This window comes from Kryptolebias marmoratus, linkage group LG17, assembly GCF_001649575.2.
Source record: "Kryptolebias marmoratus isolate JLee-2015 linkage group LG17, ASM164957v2, whole genome shotgun sequence".
Classification (NCBI taxonomy): Eukaryota; Metazoa; Chordata; class Actinopteri; order Cyprinodontiformes; family Rivulidae; genus Kryptolebias; species Kryptolebias marmoratus.
Genome location: NC_051446.1, coordinates 15,226,762 through 15,251,993, shown reverse-complemented (window position 1 = coordinate 15,251,993; position 25,232 = coordinate 15,226,762). Strand labels below are relative to the sequence as shown.

At 42.5% G+C, this 25,232-nt stretch overlaps 1 protein-coding gene and 1 long non-coding RNA gene across 2 annotated transcripts; one reads left to right on the top strand and one right to left on the bottom strand.

Annotated features, from left to right (window-relative positions):
- Positions 1 to 601: 601 nt before the first annotated feature.
- prr12a (proline rich 12a) lies at positions 602 to 19,977 on the bottom strand. Its single transcript, XM_017418448.3, has 15 exons — positions 18,819 to 19,977; positions 16,868 to 17,025; positions 16,277 to 16,438; positions 11,247 to 16,009; positions 10,667 to 10,894; positions 9,825 to 10,518; positions 5,452 to 5,969; positions 5,146 to 5,262; positions 4,830 to 4,963; positions 4,035 to 4,642; positions 3,811 to 3,930; positions 3,345 to 3,442; positions 3,014 to 3,145; positions 2,086 to 2,181; positions 602 to 1,940 (listed from the first exon to the last, which is right to left on the bottom strand). The coding sequence occupies exons 1-15, from the start codon at positions 18,899 to 18,901 to the stop codon at positions 1,806 to 1,808; spliced, it is 8,046 nt and encodes a 2,681-aa protein (XP_017273937.1). The 5' UTR covers positions 18,902 to 19,977; the 3' UTR covers positions 602 to 1,805.
- Positions 16,945 to 25,199, top strand: LOC108237192. The gene is made up of 4 exons (XR_001808624.3): positions 16,945 to 17,041; positions 22,227 to 22,337; positions 22,908 to 23,001; positions 24,087 to 25,199. It is a non-coding gene; the product is annotated as an uncharacterized LOC108237192 (long non-coding RNA).
- Positions 25,200 to 25,232: the final 33 nt, after the last annotated feature.

Genomic DNA, 25,232 nt, shown 5'->3' with positions numbered 1-25,232 from the left:
TCAAAGTCCAAGGGTATGTTTAATGTGCACTCAGAAGTTGGAATATCTGAAATCCAAGTGGGAAAAATAAACTGGAATGTTCCCTGAAGTTGGAATTTCGACTTGGTGCACTAACAGAATCCCAAGGTTTGATGCAAGGTTTGAATGCATAGAAATCCATTGTCATAAAGGTCCATTGTCATAGACTTGTACTGTTAATAATAGTTAACCTGGTTAATGAGCACAACAACTGCATCATACTGGTTTCCAACTGGGTATGATGTCATTCCAAGATTTGAGTTACAACATCAGAGGTAAATGAAACGCAGCATAAGATAATGGGGTTTTTTTTGGTTCAAAGCTGAAGCATTCTTGACAACAGTAAGTCCAGATTCATTTTTTAATTTTAATGTGTCGCAGTGTCATGCACATTTGTGGGAAACATTCAAGCTAAAAAAAAAACGACAAATCACACACATCTGAGTGCAAACCGAAACTGACTGACAAGCTTTTAATCAGAAAACCAGCGACATGTCTGTAATCTTTACTTTTACAATGGGCAGGACTATGCAACCATACACCCACGAAGTAAGAAAATGAAACCATTTGTTCTTTGTAGATTTTATTTGTTTTTCAAATACAGGAGAGTTAATGTACAGAAGGACAAAGAATTTCATCAAGAACTGTACAATATTTACACATCTTTTTTTTTTCCTTTTTTATGGAAAATTGGATTGTTTTTCAAAATAAGTCATAGTATGCACAGACATCAAAATGATAAAAATGAAATGACTATTTCCTCTTTAAATATTACTTATTTATACTCCTCCTTCCCGCACGGGAAAGGGATAGTTCTTTTTCTTTGCACCTGCATGACTGAAGATTGAACTGAAGCACAACAATGTTAAGTTTCAAATAACTTTTACCATTCTTTTTTGACTTTTGCTTGTCTTTTTCTTTATTTTACACCCACTGTATTTAATACAATATTTCTGTCTCAAGGTCTGTTCTTTTGTATAGAGGGGAAGACGACTTGGATATGTGGGTTATGATTGTATACTGATCCTGTGGAAAATAAAAAGCTTTTTTAAAATGTTAGGACAGCAAACCAGCGCTTGTGAGAGTTTAAGTTAAAAACCTCCTTATATAAATAATAAAAATGTGTTTATATATTATCACACAGCTGACTGGTGCTGCCCTTCATACGACGACAGAGAGAGGGAGCGTTTCTTAACACTTTCTTTTTTCCTGGACGAGTCCATGATCACACTGCTCACGGCACACTCTACACGCAGTTTAAAAAGCATTCTCGCCTTCTTCCACTCTTTTCAAAAGCTGACAGCTGATGTTAGTCTTTTCAAAAAATAATTTATGTAAAAACTAAGCAGTAATAGTATTTTTTTTCTCTGAACTATTGTCTTTATGACACACATTTAACAAGATGTCAGTGGCTCCTCCTTTGACTTGGCGTTACGACTCCTCTTTTTTTGTCCATCCATTATGCATCTCTCCCTTTCATCAATGATCAGTTCCCTCTTGAGCCTCGGGTGACCCCCTAATCCGCTGGGGTCCAACTCCCACAAATAAGACGTTTCTTTAGTGATTGATCAACAACAAGAAAAGAAAAAAAGGCCAGTGTCCGAGGTCACATCAACAAACCCTTCTGTGTTCGCCAAGGGCTTCAAAAACATCATCCTCGGATCTGAAGAGATTTAAAGAGGGTCTGGGGGGCTGTACAGTGGGATCCATCTCATTTTCTTTTTTTTTTTTTAATTCTGTTTTAAATCCTCCGATTTCAGCTCACTAGGTCTCTTCACGAGACTAACTCAGGCTTTGGTGCTGAGTGTGAGCAGCTCAATAAAGGAGCTAAAGAGGGTGTCCAGCCAGCTCTGGTTGGCCATGCACTGCTGCACCACTTCCTCTTGGCCCGGGTCCTCAGCTGCCTGCTCAATGGTGTTGGTCTGGAAAAGTGGAATGAAAACACAGACAACTTTGACCAAACTGAGGCACAAAGCCAAAGAGAAAGCATGCGGCAGCTGAAGCTCGTCATTAAACTAGTTGGTGATTAACTGAGCGTTAAAATAATGCAAACTAACACGTTCTTACCTCTTTCTTGCACTGTAAGAAGGTGTGGTATTTATAGTGATGCAGAGAGTGATAGAGGCTGTATATCCGGTACATCTCAGGTGACAGTTTTAGGTCCTGTCGAGAAAAGGTTAAATCATGATTGGGTTAATTATATCAAAATTAATCTAAGGCAAACAAAAGGTAACATTATTCTGGGTTTTAAATAAAACTAACCGAGGTGGAGTAGGTTTAGAAACCTGCAGCAGATGTTACCCACCATGTACTAACACAGTAAATTTCATCAAGTCATGGTTTCACTTTTGATTCTTCAAACTTATCCTTCCTTTTGGCCTGGGACTTTTATGATTTCTACAAATATCAGCTTTATCAAATTACACTTTTTAAATCAAAAGGTTACTGTAGATACAGGAATATAAGTATTTTTAAAATTTCACAAATAAAATCAAAATAGTATGTTGCAAAAAAAAAAATAACCTCAAGGATTTTCTTTTAAATTCAAATAAGAAGTCCTTGCAGATTCGCCTGAACCGAGTCTCATACAGGTTTGTATTTATATTTAATGTGACCAGTACATTCATCACTGCTGGTCTGAGCTGTACAAATTGTGTAATAAACAAGCTGACTTGAAAAGACCATGTCCTGATCAGCCGTGTGTGCAGTGTAAAGTGCAACCAGAAATCAGTAGAGGACATGTGATAGCAAACTGGCAATGCAAATCTCTAACATCAGTCTAAATGTTCTTCAGTGATGGAAGTAGTGAGCAGATTTGTCACGTCTGGCTTAACAGGAGAAGAGGAACAGAAAACACAAATGCATTATAAGTTAACTTGTAAATACCAATCTGCTGTGAAATTTGTGCTAAATCTGTCTGTTTCTCTTGTTAAAATATAGTTTGGCATCTCTTAAAGGTCCCAACTATTAAATAAATGCCATCACACAGCCCTACCTGTGGTTTAGGCAGGGTCTTCTTGACTCTGTTGAGGGTCTTTCGATTGTAAGCGTCACCAGTTAGTCGCACCCTCACCACTCCTGTGTCCAAGGGGTCAGTAATTATTTGGGGGTAAGCATGCAGAACCTCCTGTCAAGGACATGGGTGAAAAAATGAGTTATTCAGAAAATGGCACATGGCAATAGTTACATTAGGTTTGTTTGTTTTTTTCTTAGAAAAGCTAATATTAACTAAAAGAAAAAAGAGCAGAAAAGGACAAACTGGAAATTGAAATGTGTTTGTGTTTGGTAGTTTCTGAGGGGGGAGCAGCATATTTAGGGCAGATTACCTGGTGTTGAGAACCCATGCTGACTTTCCTCAACAACCTCCTCTTCTGTTCGCTCAGGATGCTGTCAATCTTCCTCATTGGGGGGAGGTAGAGCTCATCTGATGGCCAATCCAGACACAGGAGGTTTTCATTAGTCATCATTCATGCAGCTGCCAATCATTTTTACATCAAGGGCAAATTCAGAACAAGTCTCCTTGGCTGCAGATGCATCTACATTCCCAGGGCTTCTGACTAACCTGTCATAGCTTGTTTATATACATTTGAAAAACCCATTAAAAGATTGATATGAATGCCTGTCAACAAATCCTTTCCTAATCTAAGTAAAGTTTGGCCAGCTGGGCTATAATCTGGCAGGAGTATTTAACCTGACAACTTCATATTTGAAAAAAATAAACAAGAAAAAACATTTAAGTTAGAGCAAGGTTCTCATCCAAGTAATTACAGAGGGAGTGTGTGCTGTTCTCACCATCTGTGTCTTCCAGGGCTTGGATCATGTCCGGGTCCAGGGCTGTGCTTACCAGCATCTCCACGTAGCTCCTGAACATTTCCCTCATGGCGCGGTTGTTCACTCCACCCTTCACTGGCACTGAGTAGGTGAGAACCACAGTTTTAAATCTCTCCAATGTACCTGCTAGAGTTGCGCTACAAAAGTATAAAATTCAAGCACTAAAAATCAAAATCCCATCTCACTTTCATTCTCACTAGCCGCCTCATCAGATGAGTCAGAGTCAGATGATGATGGTACTGATGATGGTACATTCAGCCACTTCTTCCTCTTCTTGGGTGGGGGCTCAGCCTTCACTTTCGTTGGCTTGGACTTGGGTGGTCGTTCAGACTTTTCCTTCTCCTTCCTCTCCACAGCTTTCTTGTCTTCCTTTGCTCTACCACGTTCCGCCGTGCCCACACGTTTCTCCACCTTCTCCTGCTGCTGTTGTATTCTCTTCTCTGCCTTTTCCTGCTGTGGCTGAACTCGCTTCTCCGCTTTCACCTGCTGCAGCTGCATGCGCTTCTCCACCTTTTCCTGCTGCTGCTGCACTCGTTTCTCCATCTTCTCCTGCTGTAGCTGTGCACGCTTTACCTTTTCCCTTTCCTTCTCATGGTCCCTCTCCTTCTCCTTGGCTTTTGGCACAGCGGCTGCAGCCTCTTTTTTCTCTCCATGTTCTTTTGCCGATGCCGTTTTCGATTTCTCCTTCTGTTCACGCTGGACTGGTGGAGGAGCCATGCGCTCCTCTTTTTCCACAACTCTCAGTGGTGCCTGGGTAGCAGGAGGGGACGCCATTCTAGAGAGGGACTGTCGTCTGTTGGACATAAAAAAGAAGCATACAAATATGTACAAATACACTCAGCTTTCCTGTTTTTTTAAACTTAGTTTGACTTTTACCCAACAGAACTGACAAATGGTGGACTATTCAACTATCAATGACCCATTTTTGTCCTAATTTTCAGTTTAATAAGCCAAAGAATTAAATGAAAGAATATTTGTACCTAAGACCAGGAGCAGTTCGGCGCCAAGGTCTTCGAGAGCAAACTCTGACATAGTCCTTCTTGTTGACATTCTCCAGGAACTTCACATATATTCTCTGGTACCGCCTCTTAGCATCTCCAAAGTAGCCAAGATACTAAACCAGAAACAGATTTTTTTTTAAAATTATTCGGACCATGACAAAACTTTGTGACCAAACTAAACCAGTAAAAGCCACAGTCTTTTAGTTGCATTAGATTTAAAAGTTCAAAGAGCCTTTAAATAAACATGACTGTTTGCAGGTGTGGTTAGACCGCTGCAGGTTGGGGGTGAACTCACGTTGCTTGTGGCACAGAACTGCCTCTGCCCATCTTTGATCTCTGGGCTGAACTTCTGCAGCAGGGCTTTCTGCACCCTCCAGATTGGTGGAGGCTCCCGGCCGGTCTGCAGAGCCAGCTGTGCATAAACACACAACAAAGAAACAAGTCAAAAAAAAAAAAAAGGAAGTGTCTGCAACTTTGCAACTTACTGCAACAGAAGGACAAACATTACGAGTTCAAGCCAAACATAGACAACAAAATGTTGGATCATTTCTAGTTGGTGACTTGCCAAACAAAGATGCCTCATATCTTAACTCACAAATACCTTGAGTGTTCGAATGTCTTCCACTCGCACCACAAACTCGTCTCTTTCTCTGAAGATGCCCTCCCCTCCACTCTCGCTTTCATCCTCCTCGCTTTCGCCAACAATGGCTGCATCTTCTTGCTTCTGGGCGAGGTGCAGCGAGGTAATTTTTGGAGCTTGAGGCTCCTCGGGAGAGGCAGGAGACTCCGGGGATGGCACGGGAGACTCCTTATGAGTAGTGGGTGGGGGAGGAGGGGAGGCCGGTGGAGGAGTGGCAGGCTGGGGGGTGGCAGCACGTTGGGGAGGAGGAGGAGGCGGTGGGGGAGGAGGTGGTGGTGGTGGTGATGGGGAAGGAGATGTGGGAGCAACGGGGCTTGGAGGCTGGGAATCCTCCTGTTGCTCCTCTTGTGGAGGTGGGGGTGAGGGGAGAGAGAGGGGAGGGAGGGGGGAATGGGACGGAGAAGAGGATGAAGTAGGAGATGGTGGGATATAAGGAGGTTCAGGAGTTTCTGGCTCAGGTGGAATCTCAGGAAGAGGAGCTGAAAAGAACAAAAAGAAAGAATTAAAGAAAATCAAACTTGCACACAATTAAATTTTAACTCCTGGGTCGTTGCAGGTTCTCAGTCATCCAGGTCGATGTGATCCCAGGAGCTTGAACAGAAGGCAGCTGAACTTACTTTTATTGTATCTGGAAGACATTTAACCTCTCATCAAAGAGGCTCTTTGAGTTCTGATAATGGATTGGGAGTTTCAGGCTTATAAGATCTGACTGAATAAATCAAAGTAAAAGAGTCATAGGAGACACAGAAATCCTTAATCCATCAGCGTCTCCTGGAAGCTGTGTGGGTCACTGTCATTTTTGAGTTGTTCAGCAACTGGCCAAGGGTTGGGTTTGGTCACGAGTTTGATGGTATTAATGGTTTTTCAATTATCCTAACAGGGAGACTCAAGACTACGCTCTAAGTGTTGGATGGAGTGTCTTTTTACTCTCCTAGATTTCCTCCACCCCCTCAGTGTGCACAGAGGTAGGCGTGAATAAATGTGTTTGTACCCTTTTGTTAGAAAAACCTACAAAGATCACAGAAAAAAAAATTGAAACTGACAAAGTAATAATAAGAAAAAACGTGACTGAAAATCAACTAATGAGAATCAGATATTGCTTTTGAATTTTGGTTCACTAGAATTAAAAAAAAAAAAAAAACTGGCCTTAAAAAAGGATGATACCTTTAACCTAATATTTTGTTGCACAGCCTTTTGAGGCAATCACTGCAATCAAGCAATTTTTGTAGCTCTATGAGACTTCTGCACCTGTCCACAGATATTTTTGGCCCACTTATTGTGAACAAACAGCTCTGTCTCAGGTTTGTCTCCAGACTGCAGGTTTCAGCTCCTTCCCCAGATGTCCAACAGGATTTAAGATCAGGACTCTGAGGCCACTTCAGAATAGTCCAATGTCTGACTTGCATTATTTGACTTTTATGTGTGACCATAGTGGGGTTTTCTTTAATAAAAAGGGTATCAACAAATTTATCTGTGTCTGGAGTTGGAATTTTGTGCTTTTTATGTATTTATGTTTCTTATTGTTCTTCTCTATCAGCCTGATGGCGATCACAGTCAGAACTGTGTTCCAGTGACCAAATATTGGTCTGTGTGTGAAGGTTTTTGGTTGACTTTAGGGTTGAAACATCCTTCTCCTGCAATGTGGATTATAATGGGAGCTGGAGATTTTTCCAGGCTTACGTTTTAAGACCTTTTGGTCAATTTTTAGGCCATTTTTTAAACTACCTAATGAAAAACAGTCACTTTAAATTTACAATATATATTTTGACAATGCTAGGGCTTCAATGTATGAATGCTCCAAACACCACAAAAATACACAGCCTGTACACAAATGATGCAGAAAATCAGGGCAAAACACAACTGTCACTTGCTTTTTCTAATACATTTATAATCACATTCGTCAATGGGACACGTTTATTTTGTAAAACAATGACTAAAATTAGAGTAAAATACTAAAAGCTGCAGAATTCATGGCTGAAATAAAACAATTACTAACAATTTATATGATGCATAATAATGCATACATCAAATGCTTTGCATTAACATTTAAGCTTCTTTATGATCACAAAGTGTTTTACTCGGAACTTCTTATTTAAACATTCAAATATTTCAGCCATGTATGCCATAAAACTGATTAGATTTTCTTTGAACTTGATAGTATATTGTTTTAATTGTTTTGTTTTTTTTCAATTGTTTTATGGGTTTACTGTACAACACTTTGTTCAGCTTTGGTTGTTTTTAGCATGCTTAACAAATACAATTGATTTGATAAAGTTTGCTGTAATGGTAGAAATTTAGAGACAACGGTCTTGACTAAAGACACGTCACTTATGGAAGGACTGAACTGAAATGCAAATGTCATTAGTGGGCCATGAGGCAGAGCCACCTGCAGCAACTTTAAAGGTGTGACGTTTTAGTCAGAGACTTAAAAATCAAGATAGTTGTGGTTCAAACGGTAAACTCAAGATTAAATGCATTAGATGAATCAAAATGTGACATTGTGGTGACTATGCCAATCAATTGTGTGTGTTTATATATATATATATATATATATATATATATATATATATATATATATATATATATATATATATATATATATATATATTTACACACACAATGTGAAAAAACACTGAGTTGCTTTTTGACATTCATGATTTTTTCTCTTTGGTAGAAACTAGACTACATAATAACGGTCTGGAAACAAATATTTTTTTTTCCATACCCTCCTGTACTTATACAAAATTTAACAGAAAATAGGATTTTCAAGACAGCAAAAAACCCAATGTGGATATAATTAATTTGATTTAAGAAAACTTAAGAAGTTTGGAAAACAAAAAAAATCTGAATGGGGAAAGAAAAAAAAAAAAAGGTTTAGAAACTTTTTTCAGGATTTTGTCTAAAAAACAGCTCTTCCTGAGACAGAAACTGACTTGCACCAAGACACAAAAAGAGTCATCAGGATCAGCTCTCCAGCTTCAATTTTAAGATAAGAGTGATCTTCTGAGGGCAGTTCTGTGCACATTTTGAACAGAGAACACAAATGTTGTAAAAGAGTGAATTTATGTGAAACATTTATCCAACATCTATAAAACAGAGTGAGTGAGTGATTCCTCATTTCTGGATAATTTACTTACAGTGAGCCAGACTTACTCATAATCTTTATTATCTGCTGCTAAAGGGCAATAATGTTGTTGCCTATGTCTGCATCTGTGTAATTGTTTGTCTTTAAATGAAACTCTCAGAAAGAAATCATTGGATGGACATCCACAACTGATTATCTTTAAGAATCAATCCCGTACATGATGGTTGCCACAGCTAATTACCATAGCAACTCAATCAATTATTATAGATATTGAAAACTTGCTCCGGTAGTAGCTGAGTCCTTATCAACACATAAAGTAAGTAGTAAATAATCAACATTAAAGATGACATGCTAATATTTGGAAACAAATATGGCTAGTCAATTTTACAGATTCTGAGCTACATTTTGTGTGGTAGCAGCAGATAAATTTCCCTATATTATACTCTGAACACGAACACATCCGGCAAAATTTCCCAACAACTCTGTCCCTTCTCACTAAAAGACTATCTGAGGTTAAACTTAAAAGTAGGCGGGCGACATGCATTCCTGAAAGGAAAGCTAGGCCTTTAATTTAAAGTGGTCTTGATCAATAATTCTGAAGGTTTTTCAAATGATTTTCTTGGGAGTTTGGTTGCTTTTAAAAAGCAGTCAAAGTCCAAATAAAAACCTTTAGAGACCTTTTAAAAGCCTGGAGAACTATTGATCAAGACCACTTCAAAAGATTACAAGACAGCCTGGCTATTTGAGAGCAAAATATAAAGACGTGAGTGGTGCTTTAAAACTTATGTACAGTAAGTATACAACGTAGCCTTGAATCTCCTCCTTGCGAGATTTAAAAACTATTCACAACAGTTGAAACATGAGACCAAAACACCCTCGGTTGGATTAGTAAACTCACAGAAAACGACGACCTAAGCGACTCACAGGAAGGACGGATGAGTCAGTGATTCATGGTGACTCCAGTGACACTTTTAAAGCGATTGCCCCAAATATAACTTCTAAGTTTGAAACTATCCTTTCATAATTAGAACTGAAGAGGCCTTTCAGATAAGAAGTGAATCTTCAAGAAATAAAACAGAAAGTCCATGTACCTTCTAATCATGCACCTGGAATTGTTTTAATAAAACCATAACAGGACATTTTGGAAAGAAAATAAAAATGAAAACCTAAGGTAAATAGAAGGAAAAAAAATATCTATGTATAAGATGATAGGATGTGAGGCGACAAACAAGGAAAGACCAAACCTCACCATCAAGTTTAGGAGAACACAGGGTTTCCAGCTGTGGTTCCCTCTCCTCTGTAATATCCTTCTCTTCATCCTCTTCAGTGCTTCTTTCCTCCTCATTCTCCTCCTCTTTGCTCTCTTCCATGTCCCCATCTTCTGGCGGAAGGACCTCCGGTTCATTAGACTCAGGCTGGGAATGAGGGGTTAGCACTGTTGGCTGCGGACTAAGTGTGGGAGGCTGCAATGTGGGGGTAAGAGGAGCCTGAATAGGCTGAGTCTGAGGAGGCGGGGGAGGAGGTGGTAGGGGAGGCTGAATGTTTGAGGTTAGCTGAGGAGTGTCGTAAAGAGCTGAAATAGCCGAAGAGATGCTCTTCTGGAGGTCCTGGTTCTTTCCGACCGAATCCTCCTCATCAGAGGAGAATGATGGCAAAGTTTCCAGGTTCCTCTTTAGCTCATCTTCTAAGCGCTTGGGACTGGAGCAGTTGCCCAGGGCCAGACCCCCGCTGCCCTCACCATCCCCAAATGGAGGCGGCGGTGGCGGGGGAGGAGGTGCGGGAGACAGTGGGCGCAGACCCCCTGATTTACAGGGCGAAGTTTCACCGTTGTCAGGTTCCATTCCTGGGGAGATGTCCAACCCAGGGGGTCTCTTCCCTGACTTGAGGAAGTCCAAGAATGACGCGACAAAACCAGCTTTAGACTCAGAATCTTTCTCATCTCCCTGAAAGAAGTAAAGGGGAGAGCATGATTCAGCTATAGAAGAGAACTCTACACCTTTATGTTACAAAATATAACCATTTAAATCCAGTTTCATGCAAAAATAATCATTCTGTGCATAGCATAAAAAAATTTCATCATCTAGCAATTACCCTTTCCTCCAATCCCTCTTCATCCACTCCTTCACTTATCATCTGGCTTTTCTGTTTGTTCTTGTCCTGGCTTCTAGCACTCTCAGTGCTGCAGGGGGGTCCAGGACTTAAACCAAGCGAGGGAGCTGAGCCAACAGAGCCGTCTGACAAAGCAGGGTCGGTGCCAGACAAAGAGTCTGTCCTCAGCAAGGCGTCAGAGGAGGACAGAGTACCAACTGGCAATTTGATCTGAGAAAAAACAAAGCAAAGCAGAGTGATTCATCTAATAAGGATCTAAGAAATTACTAAGTTTAAATCAACAGCATTAAAAAGAGGACAAACAGGTTGAGTCGAACACCAACTGTGATAAATATGTCATCGAAATAAGAGTGAGAGAGGAAGTGCAGTTATGGATCAGTGAAAAGAAATAAACAGTAGTTCTGCTCAGCTCAACTAAAAAAAAACCTTGGTTAACACCCAGACAGCTCTCATACGTGTAACAACTCTGCGTTCTTGTAGTGCCAATATACTTCTTCTTTTCATTTTAAATTCATTATATTCAGACTTGTGGTTTTTTTTTCCTTCGCAGAATGTCACTGACCTTGAGAGGTGGGATGGGCTCGTGCTGCTGTTGAGGCTGATGATGAAGCTGCTGTGACTGCTGCTGATGAAGGTGATGTGCGTGCATCTGATCCTGCTCCTTCCCGCTCATTTCCATGTACATATCCTCCCTCCTCCCTCCTCTTCCTCGACTTCCACGGCCTCTACCCCTGCCCCGTCCTTCCACACTAAATCCTGCTCCAACTGTTGATCCACCCATATCCCCAATCATGCCTCGTGGGGTGTAGGGCTCAGGCATAGGGCGGATACGAGGTCTGCCTCTTGGCCTAGGAGGACCCTCTCTTTTCGGCCTAGTGGGCTTTCGGCCTCGTTTCTTGGGTCCTTCCGGAGGCAGGATAGAGTGTGATCCCATAGAAGAGTAGCCAGAGGTGTGGTAAAAATCAATGTCACCCATTAAAGGGCTTAATGATCCACCTCCTCCTCCTTTTCTGCAGCTGGACACTAAATCTGGTAAAAGGTCAGGCAGCCTGCGGCTGTTCAACCTGATGTCAGCAGGCTGATCAGCTTTATCTTCATCGTCCTCAAACTCATATTCTTGAGCGTAACTTTTCTTAGGCAGTGTGTTGGGGTCCCTGCGTTCCTTCAGCAGATGGAAAGAGCTGGATTTGAGGAGCTTCTTAGGGCGAGATGAGCAGAAAATTGGGGACTGGAGGCCTCCAGAACCTGCTCCTGAGCCAGTGCCTCCAGGACCTGAGGACATTTTAGCTCCAGAGTTGTTTGGACCAGCTGTATTAGAGCCCATACCCATAGCTGGAGCCTGGGACTGTATCAAGCCTAACTGTTCAGTGTTGACAGTGGAAGGAAGTTCATGTGTTTTAAGAGAGTCCAGATCCAGAGTCATGGTGTTGTTGCTGGGCTCTTCCAGGCCATGACAGTATGGCTCATAAGCCTGATCTCCACCATGGTGGCCCATTATGTCATAGCTAGGTCCACTACTACCTCCTGCTCCTGTTGCACTTTGTCCAGCTTTCATTGAATCCATTCCTTCTTGCCCAGTGTGGCCTTCATTCATCTCCTCCTGCCCAGGTCCTGCACCACCAGCACAACTTGATTTGTAGTCTTCAGCACAAAACATGTCCTCCATTCCTGGGAAAAAGGAGCGATCTTCATCTTGAAGGAGTGAGTCAGGGAAGCAGATAGAAGTTAAGGGTACAAACCGGTTACTTTGCTGATTCTGGTCTGCTTTCTCTACTGGGCTGACTGTGTCAAACTGGTGCTGTTCTGAGCGCTGTTGGTCCAGCTGGCTCTGCTGAGGAGGGAGCTGGCTTGAGAGTGGCTGCTGTGGGTCAGGTTGAGGCTGGGGGTGGGCTGATGCAGAAGGTGGAGGTATATGGTGAGGATGAGGAGGCTGCTGCTGAGGGTGGGGTTGGTTGTGAGGGTGATGAGAGTGCTGCTGTTGTTGCTGCTGTGCATGATGCTGCGAAAGGTGGTGCATGTGAGATGGGGTGGACAAGCCGATATCGGGCTCTGAGAGGAAGGAGTGAAGTTCAGGGGCTGAGTGTTGCTGTGAGTGATGGGTTTGTTGCGGCTGATGGTGAGGAGGGTGCTGCCTTTGTGGCTCCTGCTGCGGCTGTCTGTGACGTTCACTGCTACCGCCGCTCCTCCCTGCACTGCCTGGTCCACCATGTCTGTCTTCTGCAACACCAACATCGGCACTAGAGGTCTGGGAAAGGGAGCGCTCCAGCATGTCCAACGAGGAGACCACTGAGCTTTGTTTGACCTGGCTCTGGTCGTGCTGATGTGGACCACGGTTGTAGTGAGCTGCTGCCACTTCCAAAGCTTGGGACTGCAGCTGAAGCTGGAGCTGGGTGGTTTGGGACTGAGACTGAGCCTGATGTTTACTCGTTCCAAGTCTCCCACCTGCTCCTTCCATCACAGCTTGCTGCTGGCCAATCGAGTGCTGCTGCTGTTGGGGATGGGAGTCCATTTTATGGTGCTGTTGATGCTGTGAATGAGAATCAATTTTGTGGTGCTGCTGATGCTGATGGGAGTCCATCTTCTGGTGCTGCTGATGCTGAGGGTGGGAGTCCATTTTTGAATGTGGCTGATGTGATGGGAGAGAATCCATTTTGTGATGCTGTTGGTGTTGGCGATGGGAGTCCATTTTGTGGTGCTGTTGTGGATGTTGTTGGTGGGAGTCCATCTTGTGGTGTGGTTGATGCGGCTCCAGTTTGTTACGGGTGGTGTGAGACAGCACAGACTGCAGCAGGTGCGGTGGCTGACGGGACTGATCCGTGGGGGAGTCCATGAGGGACACGGTAGCTTGAGATTGAGAATGCTGCTGCTGGAGTTCTGGTGTTTTCCGTGGATATGGGATTTCTGTGCGCTCCTGTGGCTTCTTCTGCAGCTCCATTTGGGTGTGAGGTGGCATCTGTGAGTGTGAGGACACATGTTGGCTATGTGAGGAGTGCTGAGGAGCAAGGGAGTGCTGGGAGTATGGGTCACCCCGACCGTAGTGAACAACAGAGCCAAGGTTGTCATGGTGATGGAGGTGGGAATGCACCTGTTCAGTGCTGCTTCTCCCACCACTGCTTCTGCTGCTCCCAACAGATCTATCATTCCTTTGTGGCTGTTGTTGCGGTTGATGGTGGTGCTGTTGATGCTGCTGCTGTTGTTTCTTTAGTGACATCTCCAGCTGGTTTTCCAGCCCAGAAATGGACCCTGCAGAACCTGCGTTTCCTACCCCAGCAGTAGATGTGGCACTGTGGGTACGTATAACGCTCTGGGGGTGGTACCTCTCCTCAGAAGTCTTGCCCATGTCATAACTCATCCCTTTGCTTGAATCACTGGTTGAAGGTACTGACTGAGGTTGGGGCTGTGTTTGCTGAGATGTCTGTTGTGGCTGTTGTTGAGCATGGTGATGAGCAGCCTGAGGAGCAGGACTTGCTTGGGCTTGAAGCAAGTGCTGAATCAAGAACTCCTCATCATCATCCACTTCCTCTTGAGATCTCTGAGAGCCCACTCCTAACATGGAAGTGTCCGCCTTTGTTTTAGAGGAGTTAGAATGATATGATTGAGGTTGGGAGGTGGGGCCCCTGGTGTCGGGGAAGCCTTGTGGGGAGGCTAAGAAAGTGGGTGAGAGAACTGAGGAAATGTATTTATTGGAGCCTGCACCTCCAGGAGACTGAGTGGGGCAAGTGGGAACTGGAGAGTGCAACCCTGGACGGATGATGCCCGAGTTGCCAGAAGGGGAGGGGCTAGAGTCTGGAAGATGAAAGGAGCCTCCACCACTACCTCCTCCGCCTCTTTCATTGGTCATACCATTTCCAGCTCCTCCTGACCCAGAGTTTCCACTCCCTGTGCCGCTGCTGCTCCCTCCTCCAGATGCTCCACTACCTGATGAACCACTTGATCTTAAAAGGGCAGGTGAGTGGCCCGGAGCGCCGTAGCCTAATGACGGGCTGCCAGCTCCACCCAGAGAAGAAGGAAGTGATCCATAAGCAGAATCAGCTCCATATATATCAGTGGAATATGAATGGCTTCGCCCTAAACTCCCATAGCCTTTCCCACCTGTACCAGCGCTCAGGTCTTGAGCTTGAGGTGAATTAAAGCCTCCATAAGACTGTGCCAGGTGGGATGCTGGGGGCTGATTAGGGGAATATGACTGTGTTTGTTGTTGGGGTGGAGTTTGACCAGTAAGAGCAGAGGTAGGGGTCTTCACTGGGGGCACAGGAGAGCCATAACCAGAAAGGCAAGATTTGGGAAGAGACTGTGGCGCTGAGGTGGATGTGGCAGGGGGCTGTTGCTGCTGAGGGGTAGGGGGAGGTGGAGCTGCTTGAGGAGGTGGCTGCTGCCTAGAGGGAGCCGCACTCGAGCTGGAGGTGGGAATTGAGTTTGAAGGATGAGCACCCGAAGTAGCTGAAGAAGATGACGAGGAAGAAGAGGTAGAGGAAGCTGATGGGGGGGTGTGAGGAGTTCTTGAGGATGAAGCAGAACTGCCAGAAGAATAGCCACTACTAGAGCTACTTTTGGTACCTTTACCAGCTGAGGAGGAAGAGGAGGAAGAGGACGAATAGGGAGGCTGAATGATTGGCCGATACTGCTCAGTGCGAGAACTGGGCTTATGGTCAGATGAGGGGCTCTGGTCACCTAGTGGGCTACAAGAAAGACCAGCATGCCTGTGGTGGGTGGCAATCTGTTGGTACCCTGCCCCTCCACAACTGAGATAGTGCTGGAGCGAGTGAGCAGCTGAGGATGAGAGCTGTGACTGAGACGGCGTTGGCCGCTGGTAGTGCTTGATGACGCTGTCCTGGCGGGGCACGGCCCGTTCTTGAGCAGAGTTAGACTGCGACTGGGACTGAGGCTGGGGTTGGGCTGAGGAAAATACTGACGGATTATACAGCTGGGAGGACTGATCCTGCAGCTGAGATGACAGCAGATTGAACTGGTGCGACTGCAGATGCCTGGCAGAAGACGCCTGGGCCGACGTTGCGCCCGTGGGATCCTGGCTACCCCTGTAGGCAGCTGCAGCAGCACCCTGTGAGGACAGGAGTCTATCAAAACCCAGGCTTGACTGCGAGGGGGCTTTGATGTGTATTAGAGGATCATGTGGAGACAGAAGACCATTGGATGTGGGACTAAATGTGGGTGTGTCCTGGAGGGAGAGGGAGGCAGCAGGGAAAGAGCGGCTGGAGAAAGATGCTGGGTGTTGATATGCTGATAGAGCTGAAGAGGATGGAAAAGATCCAGAGCCAGGGAGGGCTCCAGAGATGAACAGTTCAGGAGGAGCAGGTGTGTGCATCGCTGTTAGGAAAAGGAAAGAAATAGCAAAATTACTCATCACAAACCTATTATTTACACTTTATAAATAAAACAATAAAAGTATTCCAAAGTAATACCATCAAAAATACAAAGACATGCTTAAATTTTACAAAATAAAATGCTCACATACTAACACTGTCAGAATAATAATATCGCAGACAAACACTGGGAGTTTTTTTTTTAAATGTCATATTGACATTGGGCCTATTTGAATGTCAACACATCAGGGAGGATTTAACATAGCCCCACCTGTCTGCCAGGATGGCGTGCGGAACTGAGAAAGAAGGGAGGAGGCAGAGGGCGGAGGTTGGGGACCTCGGGACTCCAGGGCTGAGATCAGATTCATGACCGAGGCATCAGGAGCAGAAGGGCTGGCATGGTGCAGGCCCGTGTCAAAAAGCCCCGAAAGACCTTTAAGAAACAATCACAAAAAGCAAACAAAACAAAAAAAAACAGTTTATTCTACTGAAAATACTTGACATGTGTTGAGCAAATGTGCATAAAACAAGAAGCATTAAAGATGATATTGATTTTCATAAAAGAAAAGTTTTTCTGGCAAACCATCAGTAATGTATCTAAAAACACATTGTCAAAGGGTAAAAAGCCAACCTGTAAGTATATTCATCACTGTTGCTGAAAATGACCTACAAGCTGTTGCAAAAACTGTCCTAAGGAACAAACACAGGTTTTGGCATCTGCGGCTCTGACTGAATTGAGCTATTAAGTGCACTTTTTTTTTTTCAGTGACGATAACGTACCAGGACCTGCACGGACAGACACAATAATTCACTGCCAGGGCCCCTTATGCTGGTGACATGGAAGGTATGACATTTATCTTACCCAAACTCCGTCCAGCTGCTCCCCAAGCCCCGCCTTGGCCAGAGCTCCCTGGGTGGTGATTGGTAGCATAGCCCTGCAGAGGGTGTGGGGTGGCGTAGGCTTGTCGGTGAAGGAGCTCAGACTCAGGGTGGGATGATCTGGAACTCCCATAGACAAGACTGGGAAAGAAAAAGGGTAAGGGGTGGGGTGGGGTGGGGTGGGGTGGGGGGGATTGTGGAAGTGCCATTAATCTTGGAGTATATTAACATAATTCTAATCTGTTCCTAAAAATGTGGGCCTTGAAAAAGACTAGCTGATTAACAATACAGAGCATCTGATGTGTAAGTAAATTGTACTTTAATTAAAAGAATCCATGCATCAGATTTCAACAAGAGGTTATTAGTTTGGTCTCCAAATTAAACTTAAACGTTCCTATGAAGTAATAAAAAACAAATTAAGGCAATTTAATAATGAATTATTACACAATTGCAGTCTAAGTGTTTATTCCAGTGTGTGTTAAGTTACAAATCTGAAACAAGCAATTAATCATTTTCTTTAAACCAAAAAAAAATAAAAGAGTGATTAATTTGCAATTAATAAAACGGAAATTAAATACCCATCTATTACATAATTGGAAAACGTACATGATTGTCAAAAACGGGTTATCATTAAAATCTTCCAGTTGCATCGACAGAATCCCGATAAAATGCGTGGCTGCTTGTTCAGATTCATGTTAGCATTCATGTTGCTGATAGCATCGCTTAGCAGCAGAAATGCAGAAAGTAGGCCCGAACTGCGAGGCCAGTCTTGCGTATAAATACAACACAGGGAACCTAAAGGCATAATTGGACCAAGTAAAACAACTAAATTTCACCCAATTCGAACCACGATTGAGCAATTAGCATATCCTCGACCGCTAATTATTATGGTGATGTAGCTAACAACTGAATGATGCATGTCGACGCAAATGCACGCCAAGCTGCAGGCAAACACCAGCAAACAGCCTGGTTTGTTTATCCAAATGAAAGAGCTCAGGGCATGTTGGCTTCTAGGCATCACCAGGAAATTAACAACACACACACACAAAAAAAGAGAAGCAAATCTTTGCTGAACTGTTCAATGTGCAGGAACGGAGGGGGTGAAGATGTTAACATGCACAGGCCTCGCACAGCAGCGCTAGCTCACAGGCTAAAGCTAACATCCAGCGCTGCTGGGCAGTTCTCATCCTCCATCTCATGTTTTTATTCAGGATTTGCTTTATATTGGACACAAGTGGCAAAATGCAACTTTCACGTAGGATGAAATCGACATGGCTGTATTATGCAAATGAGCATTTAAAATACCCCACCACTAATTACACTTTCGAGCAAAAACGCGTTCAAAAATTCACGTGAAAGGCGCAGCCTCTATAAATCTTTTTTTAAGCTTACAGTGTAATTAAATACAACCCCGTCGGTTAATATGCATCAGTTTATCCTGTCGATGTGTGTCAGGGGGGCTGCTGTGTGTGTGTGAGGGAGAAAAGGGGGGGTTTGCTGCGTCTGCACTCCTCGCCAGTTTCTATCATGAATCCTATGAATTTATCTATCCAGGCCTGCACACGGGGAACAATAATTCCAATGGACACACAGACATCCCCCCACCTCCATCCATCCACCCATCCATGCATCCATCCCGCCAGGTCCAGCCTAAAAAAAAAACCCTCCATGTCTGTCAATCACATTCAATTCATTCCCCAACCTTTCCTTTCTCCACCCCGCCCACCCCCACGACACACACTTATCCATTCCTGTTTATAATATTATCTATATGCAACTGCTCGGATGACAATGCGCTGCCCCGTAATCATGGCACGGCACGGCACGGCGCTGGATGCGAGGCTAACAGCTCCCAATTTGTTTACATGGGTCACACCGTGCCCCTTGCGAAGCACCGCGGATGCGTGTGCACATTGTCTGAATCCGATGCATACCTTGCTTTCGCCGTTCTGTCGTAACTCCATCCTGCTCCTGCGCCCAAATCACCAAATCCTGTTCCCGGGTAATTTCTATCCATTTATGTCTTGTACACAAGTGCGAGCGACGAGAACGTAGCAGGACACAATATGTGTGGGGAGGGTGAGAGAGAGAGAGAGAGAAAGAAAAAAAAAATCCAGTCTGTCCCGTTTTCAAGCTATTTTTCCCGGTTTCACAGGCAAGTCCTCAGGAAAACAGCATATTGAAAGAGAAATGGTGGGGAGGAGGAGAAAGCTGGATGAAAAAAGAGGGGGGTCTACGGGGTTATAATCCAACCACCTCCAAAAAAAGCCAGTCTTCCTCCTTTTCCTGCGCCTTTCACGTTTATCATTTCCTCGAAGGCAGATTAGGTCTAAAATCAGCTGCGGTCATGATGAAGAGATGATTTGGTCGGTGATGGGCGAATTGCTTTCAAACATTTGACTTGAACGCGTCCCTTTTTCACCGTCTCTCTTCCCCTTTCTTCGGGCTAGTTTTGGCTACGCTGCTAGCTCTAGAATAGATACCATTCGACGGGCCACGTTGGTTGCAATCATTCCCCATGGGCGAGCAAAGAAATCCCCAATTTGAAAATCTCTCTCTCCTTTTTTTTCCTCTCCTCTCTCTTCGCATGCAAATCGTTCCCACCCCCTTCGCGGAGCGGAGCTACTGGCTTAGCAGCAGATGCTAGCTGTCAGCAACGACGCATCAAAATAAAACTGGGCTGCTTTTATTTCCCAAAATACGCTCTCCCCCTTTTTGTTCTTCGTCGGCCATTCGAGTAAACGCGACGACGACGACGCGCACGCCGGAGAAAACAAACGCCAGGACGAGAAAATATCTCAAAATCCGAACGAGGAAGTGTAACGAAATAGGCCGCGTTTTAATAATTTTTACTCATTTTGCTCCGGAGACGCCATTTTTGAAGGCGGATAGCCGCTGTCCGTTCTCCCTCTCCCCCTCAGTGTCTCACTCCGTATCTGCTGTGACCTCCATTCACCGGTTATCAGTCTGCCAAATACTCCTGCTTGCCTTTCCAGATACCCATTTTTCACGGAATGACTATAAATACACACAAAAGAGTCACCAAATCGCCCCGCACGCAGCGATTTGCTGTGATGCATTCAAGTGCACACAGGAAAAAAACAAAAACTTGATTCATAACCAGATTCATTGGCCTGCAGTGTGTTGCAAAATCATTTCCAGATTTGTGTGTAAAACAGTAAACTAAATGCTGCCATTTGCCTGACAGGGATATATATATAAATATATATATGAATTTCTGATTTTAGTGAAATAAATTAGCAAATAAATCAGGTCGTGTTTATCTGTTATTACATTACTATTACAAGTGTCATACATATTAGGTGTTCAGGACACGAGCCTTTGACCCAAGGAGTCAGGGGGCAAATCGTCTTGTCCGCCCGAATAAATGAAAAAAAAATATATACCATTTAAAAGAGATGTAATGTTTGTCAATAGAACAGCTGAAAATATACAAAACGATCTCATTTCAATGCAAATGCCAACAAAGTGATGCAGAAATGACAAAGGCTAGGCACCGCAGCAACAAAGGTGCACAACGATAGCATGGATGATCCAGGAAATTGCCAAAAAAATATAGAAAATAACCCCAATTAGACGGTTAACATCATTTATAAATCCAAATAAACTATAAATATATGCAAAACAATTTAAAAAAGAGATGTGAAGTGGTCACAAACACTAGCAGAATATCCTGAATTAGACAAAAAAAGGTTAGCAAATATGAAACAAATGAGCCACAGACAATACTGACAATAATGAAAAACATCTGACCTAGAACAAGTTATCTGCATTGTTTGTGCTTGGTATGAATCTATTTGAATTTGTATGTTTTAGTTCTTGGTACAAAGAGTCAATTCCAGTTCTGCTTACTTTCAGTACGTCTACTGCATGTTGTCCTCACATAGCAACAGATGTTTATATTCTCTTTGCTAAGCTTATTATTTGGGAGACCTGTCTGGTATTAGACTCAAATGCACATAATTGTTCGCGCCAGCAGATGGCACACTGACTTTTATAGTAATTATAAGAAGGAAGGGAACTGTGGGTTCTGAGGTGAGGGAGGTGCTTTGCTCTCGATTGAGATTTTTTCTTTTAAAGCTGTTAATGGTTAGACCAACATTATTACCTTGTCATTATCTCTAGATGCATAAATAAATTAAGAATCAGAATATAGGGTAATAAAAACGTGTCACAAAAGGTGGGCGAGCTTCTAAATGAAATCCCACTTGTCACACACCCTAGAGGCCTATTTGCCTTAAAATTGATCGTGTCAGTGTTTGTCGCCCCCTAGTGGAGGAGTTAAATTATCTGATTAAAACGCTTGAAACGATGTGAAAGTTTAACTCATTTAAACTTTTAGACTTATGATGCACAAAATGTACCTGTTTAGTTATTTAAAACGTATTTATTTAGTGGATTTAGTGATACAGGCTTGATTGTGGTGTTCTGTTTATGTTAACAACTTTAAAAGAGTAAATTGGGTGCATTTGGCCACAAAGTTCACTAGATATTGCAATTTTTCATGTCTTTACCACCTATTATTATGTATTATTTTCAGATTATTAATTATTTTCATTAAGCAGCTTTTCTTCAAAGCTTATTCAATGTCAGTTTTTTTACTATTAATTTTTAAAAAATGCACTGTTCTCATCTCAGCACCTTAACAAACCTGCTTTTAAACTAAATCAGGAGCCAATAAAAAGCCTACTTCCTGCTCCCCTGTGGGGGCATTTAAGAGCCTTTTAGAGGCTATTGTGATTCATAATCAGACTTTAAATGACAGCTATGCAGAAGGACAATTAAAAAAAGCATTAATTAAGGAATTTCACTATAATGAGTTAAATTATTTAAATGAATGAATGAAAGCAGCAGGAGGGACACAGAACTCACTAACAGCAAGATCTTTGTTTAAAACTTTGCCATGAACAACTGGAGTCAACCCTGCTAGCAAAATATCTTTTAAACCAGATTTGAATAATTCTTTCAGAAAATAGTCACTGGATGTACGTCTACAACTTGTGCAATTCAAGGTGGCAGCCACGTCTATTCAAAATAGGCCAACACAAAAATGGCTATCACTTATTCAGTTTTACAGATAGTAGTAGTTTATAGCATGTTTGTTGTTTGTAAGGTTTGACCAAAGCAGCTATAACTCCGTAGTTCCTTAACATGAGATGATCTCAGTTTAAAAAATAACAAAAGGCAAAGGGCGATATGCATTCCTCCCACAAATGCTGGGTCTTTAATATCCTGTAGCTTTTATAATGTGTATGTAGTGTTATACTGTCATGTCTCCCTCCCTCTCCACGAGCGTAACGTTTCCCTCTGTCTCTCGTCAGTGGTCTCAGCTGACTGCGGCTCCTGCAGCAGCTCTCTTCTGTCAAAATGCCTCATTTTGACGACGCAGCGCCCGCACCATGCCAACTTATCAAGGAGGACTCTGACAGGTGGTGAGTTTTAACAGCAATGACGCACACTTGCGAGCGATGAAAACTTTTTTTTTTTCATATAACAAATACATTCAAAATTTCAAACTGAAAAGGTAAGGTTTCTATCAAAACACTTTTTGCCTTTAATTACAGTAAGAGTCATTAACTCTGTAATGTAAGCTTGTCGTGTGGGTTCAACGTATATGTGTGGGAGGATCATTGACTTCAGGTTTCAGTAGATGCTCTTGACATTATTTGACATAAAGAACAGAAATCCTACATAAATGTGCGGAGATGGACAGTTAGATCTGTGCAGGATGGCGAGGACCTCCTGCACACGGGCAGGCTGACAGTTCGTGTTTCGTTCGTTCAAAGAGCAGCAGTGATTAACGTCTGCAGGGCTGCTCGCCAAATGCAAATAAAAGAAGTTGTGCAGGTTTGGAGCCACGCCTCGACAATTCCTTTTTTGCATATTTGCTCCCCACACGTCTCCAAATTTATACCGTTTGTAAATGTGCATGAATCAGATTGAACCCTTGGATGTTTGAGAGTTCAGACCGGTAAAGGAGTTTTGTTTATCTGACTCCCCAGCGTCAGAGAGAAGAAGGTGGAGGACTGCAAACATCTGATCGATGCATTCCAGGTCTGTGTAAAAACTCTGTCTGAGGGATCCTAATTGTAAACTGTAAGTTTGATCATTTTACTACAAACTACTAACACAGATTTATATTTTGTATCTTTTTACCGCCCACCGCCAAAAGGTCTGTGTGTGTGCATGTGTTCAGGTGTCTGTCTGTTAGCAAAATATCTCAGGAACCAAAAGAGGATTTTATTGAAATTTTCAGGAAATATTCATTGAACGTTCCTCTAAAACCAATTAGCTTTTGAACCTATCCCAATTCAAGATGGCTACCACAGCCAACTCACCTTAGAAAAAACAAAAATGATTATAATTCAGTCAATTTTATAGCTTTTGAGCTAAAGTTTGGTTTGGCAGTAACTGAGGGTCAATCACAACACACAATCCAAGCGCTACTCGTTGCACAAGATCTTTGCTTAAAACGTTGGCATTATCCGTATGAGTGTCTGTTAGCAAAACACCTCAGAAGCAATGGACTGATTTTAATGAAACTCTCAGAAAAGAATTATCGGAATTTCGTCTACAACAATTTTTGGAGTCGATGCAATCCAAGACGTCCTTCACAGCTAATCAATCTTAGCCTACCCAAAAATGGCTACAGCTGAGTAAATGTTACAGATACTGAGCTGAAGTTAGACATCTAAAGTCAGATATGTTAGTGGCTGAGGCTCGTTTACCACATTTACCACATGCTCACAGCTCTGAGCATGACACCTTGTAATGTTGCATGTGATTATTGGTAACACTTTTTTCTCTTCTCAACACACAATAACCTTAATTTAAAACCCTTGTATGAAAGGCGGCGGGTGATGTGCATTCCTTTAGGGAATGCTAGGCCTTTAATTTAGGGAATGTTTTGCTTATTTCAGGAAGGCAATGCAAAACCACATTCTGCACGCTGCAACACTGTGACTATGGAGAAAAAAACTTAATGAAGATTATATATTTTTCCAAAACAGTGATGCATTAAACACCCAGTTTGTTCCGTATCTAACTTAGTGCAACATTTATGTCATTTGCAAAAGCCAAGATTTTACATTCAAGCTCAAAGTCTTTTTTTTGTAGAAAACTGTTGGCCTCCCCAGTGTTTGGTGCCATCTAATTCATTTTTCTTTTTGTTTTTCTTTCAGTTTCTCTTCAGAGACTTTTACATAACGGCTCCTGAAGATGGATACTTCCATAACGTTTATCGCCATTAAATTGACAATGAAATGAATACAATGACGATTTAGATTTTACTTTAGGGAACACATAAAAGCATGTCTGTTGTGTGTTTGAAAATGACTGTAAGTACATGTTTCCAGTTACTTTATAGTTGAAACCTCTGCAGTGATTGAATATAGGTTCTTTCTGTGGGGTAGTTCTTAATAGAGTTAAGAAGATCTTGTTAATCTCTTCTTAATCCTCACATTAGAACCTGCACAGAGGCGATCTAACGTTACTTTTTCAGCCTAAGCTCCTGCAATGAATACAGGGATTATCAGAATGTAAGATTACTCATAGAAACCTGAAAATGATGATTTATTTTCTAGTTTCCCTTTTAAGGGACAGAACTGATGCAGGGCTTTTTTTATCAGGCTGTCCTCTAAACCTCAAAGTTTTGTTTTTTGTTTTTTATTCTTCAGCTTTATTTCTTAAAAGACAAAAAGGTGTGAATTCTTAGTATTTGTTTAAACCAGGCTGGAATGTCTCATGTCAGGCTTGTTCATCATGCCCTTATGGTATTATTATTTTCTTTCTGTCAGAAGTTGAAGAGCCAAACAAAAGTAGCTGGATTAGTGAATATAAATATATATATATATTATAATTTTATTGCTGCTTTATGGTTGGAAAACAAATCCCTCTGTAAAACTCAAGCAGATGAAGATGAAGATGAGCTTAGGGGAATTATCCACCCCCACATGCATTTTAAATTGAGATTTTGGAGACTTTTTTTAAAAAGCATTTTACAGATTATGCATTCAAACGTCCTACTTTAGACATTTGGTGAACTGTCATTTCTGTGTGATTTTTGTGACCGTTTCTGTTCACAGATAAACAGTTCATTTTGGTTCGTGGACTTCTGATTATTGTGAAATATTGTAAATTTGTCAGTGAAAATGTGACGTGGACTGAGACAAACTGGTTCTGCTAGCTGCTATGTTAGGACTGATGACATAAAGTCACTAAGACAAAGAATGTGTAAATTATATTTTGTTGTTTTGGAACCTCAGTTCATTCAATAAACACAATAATGAAATCCATCGTTGTGATATTGAATTATCAGCTTACATCAA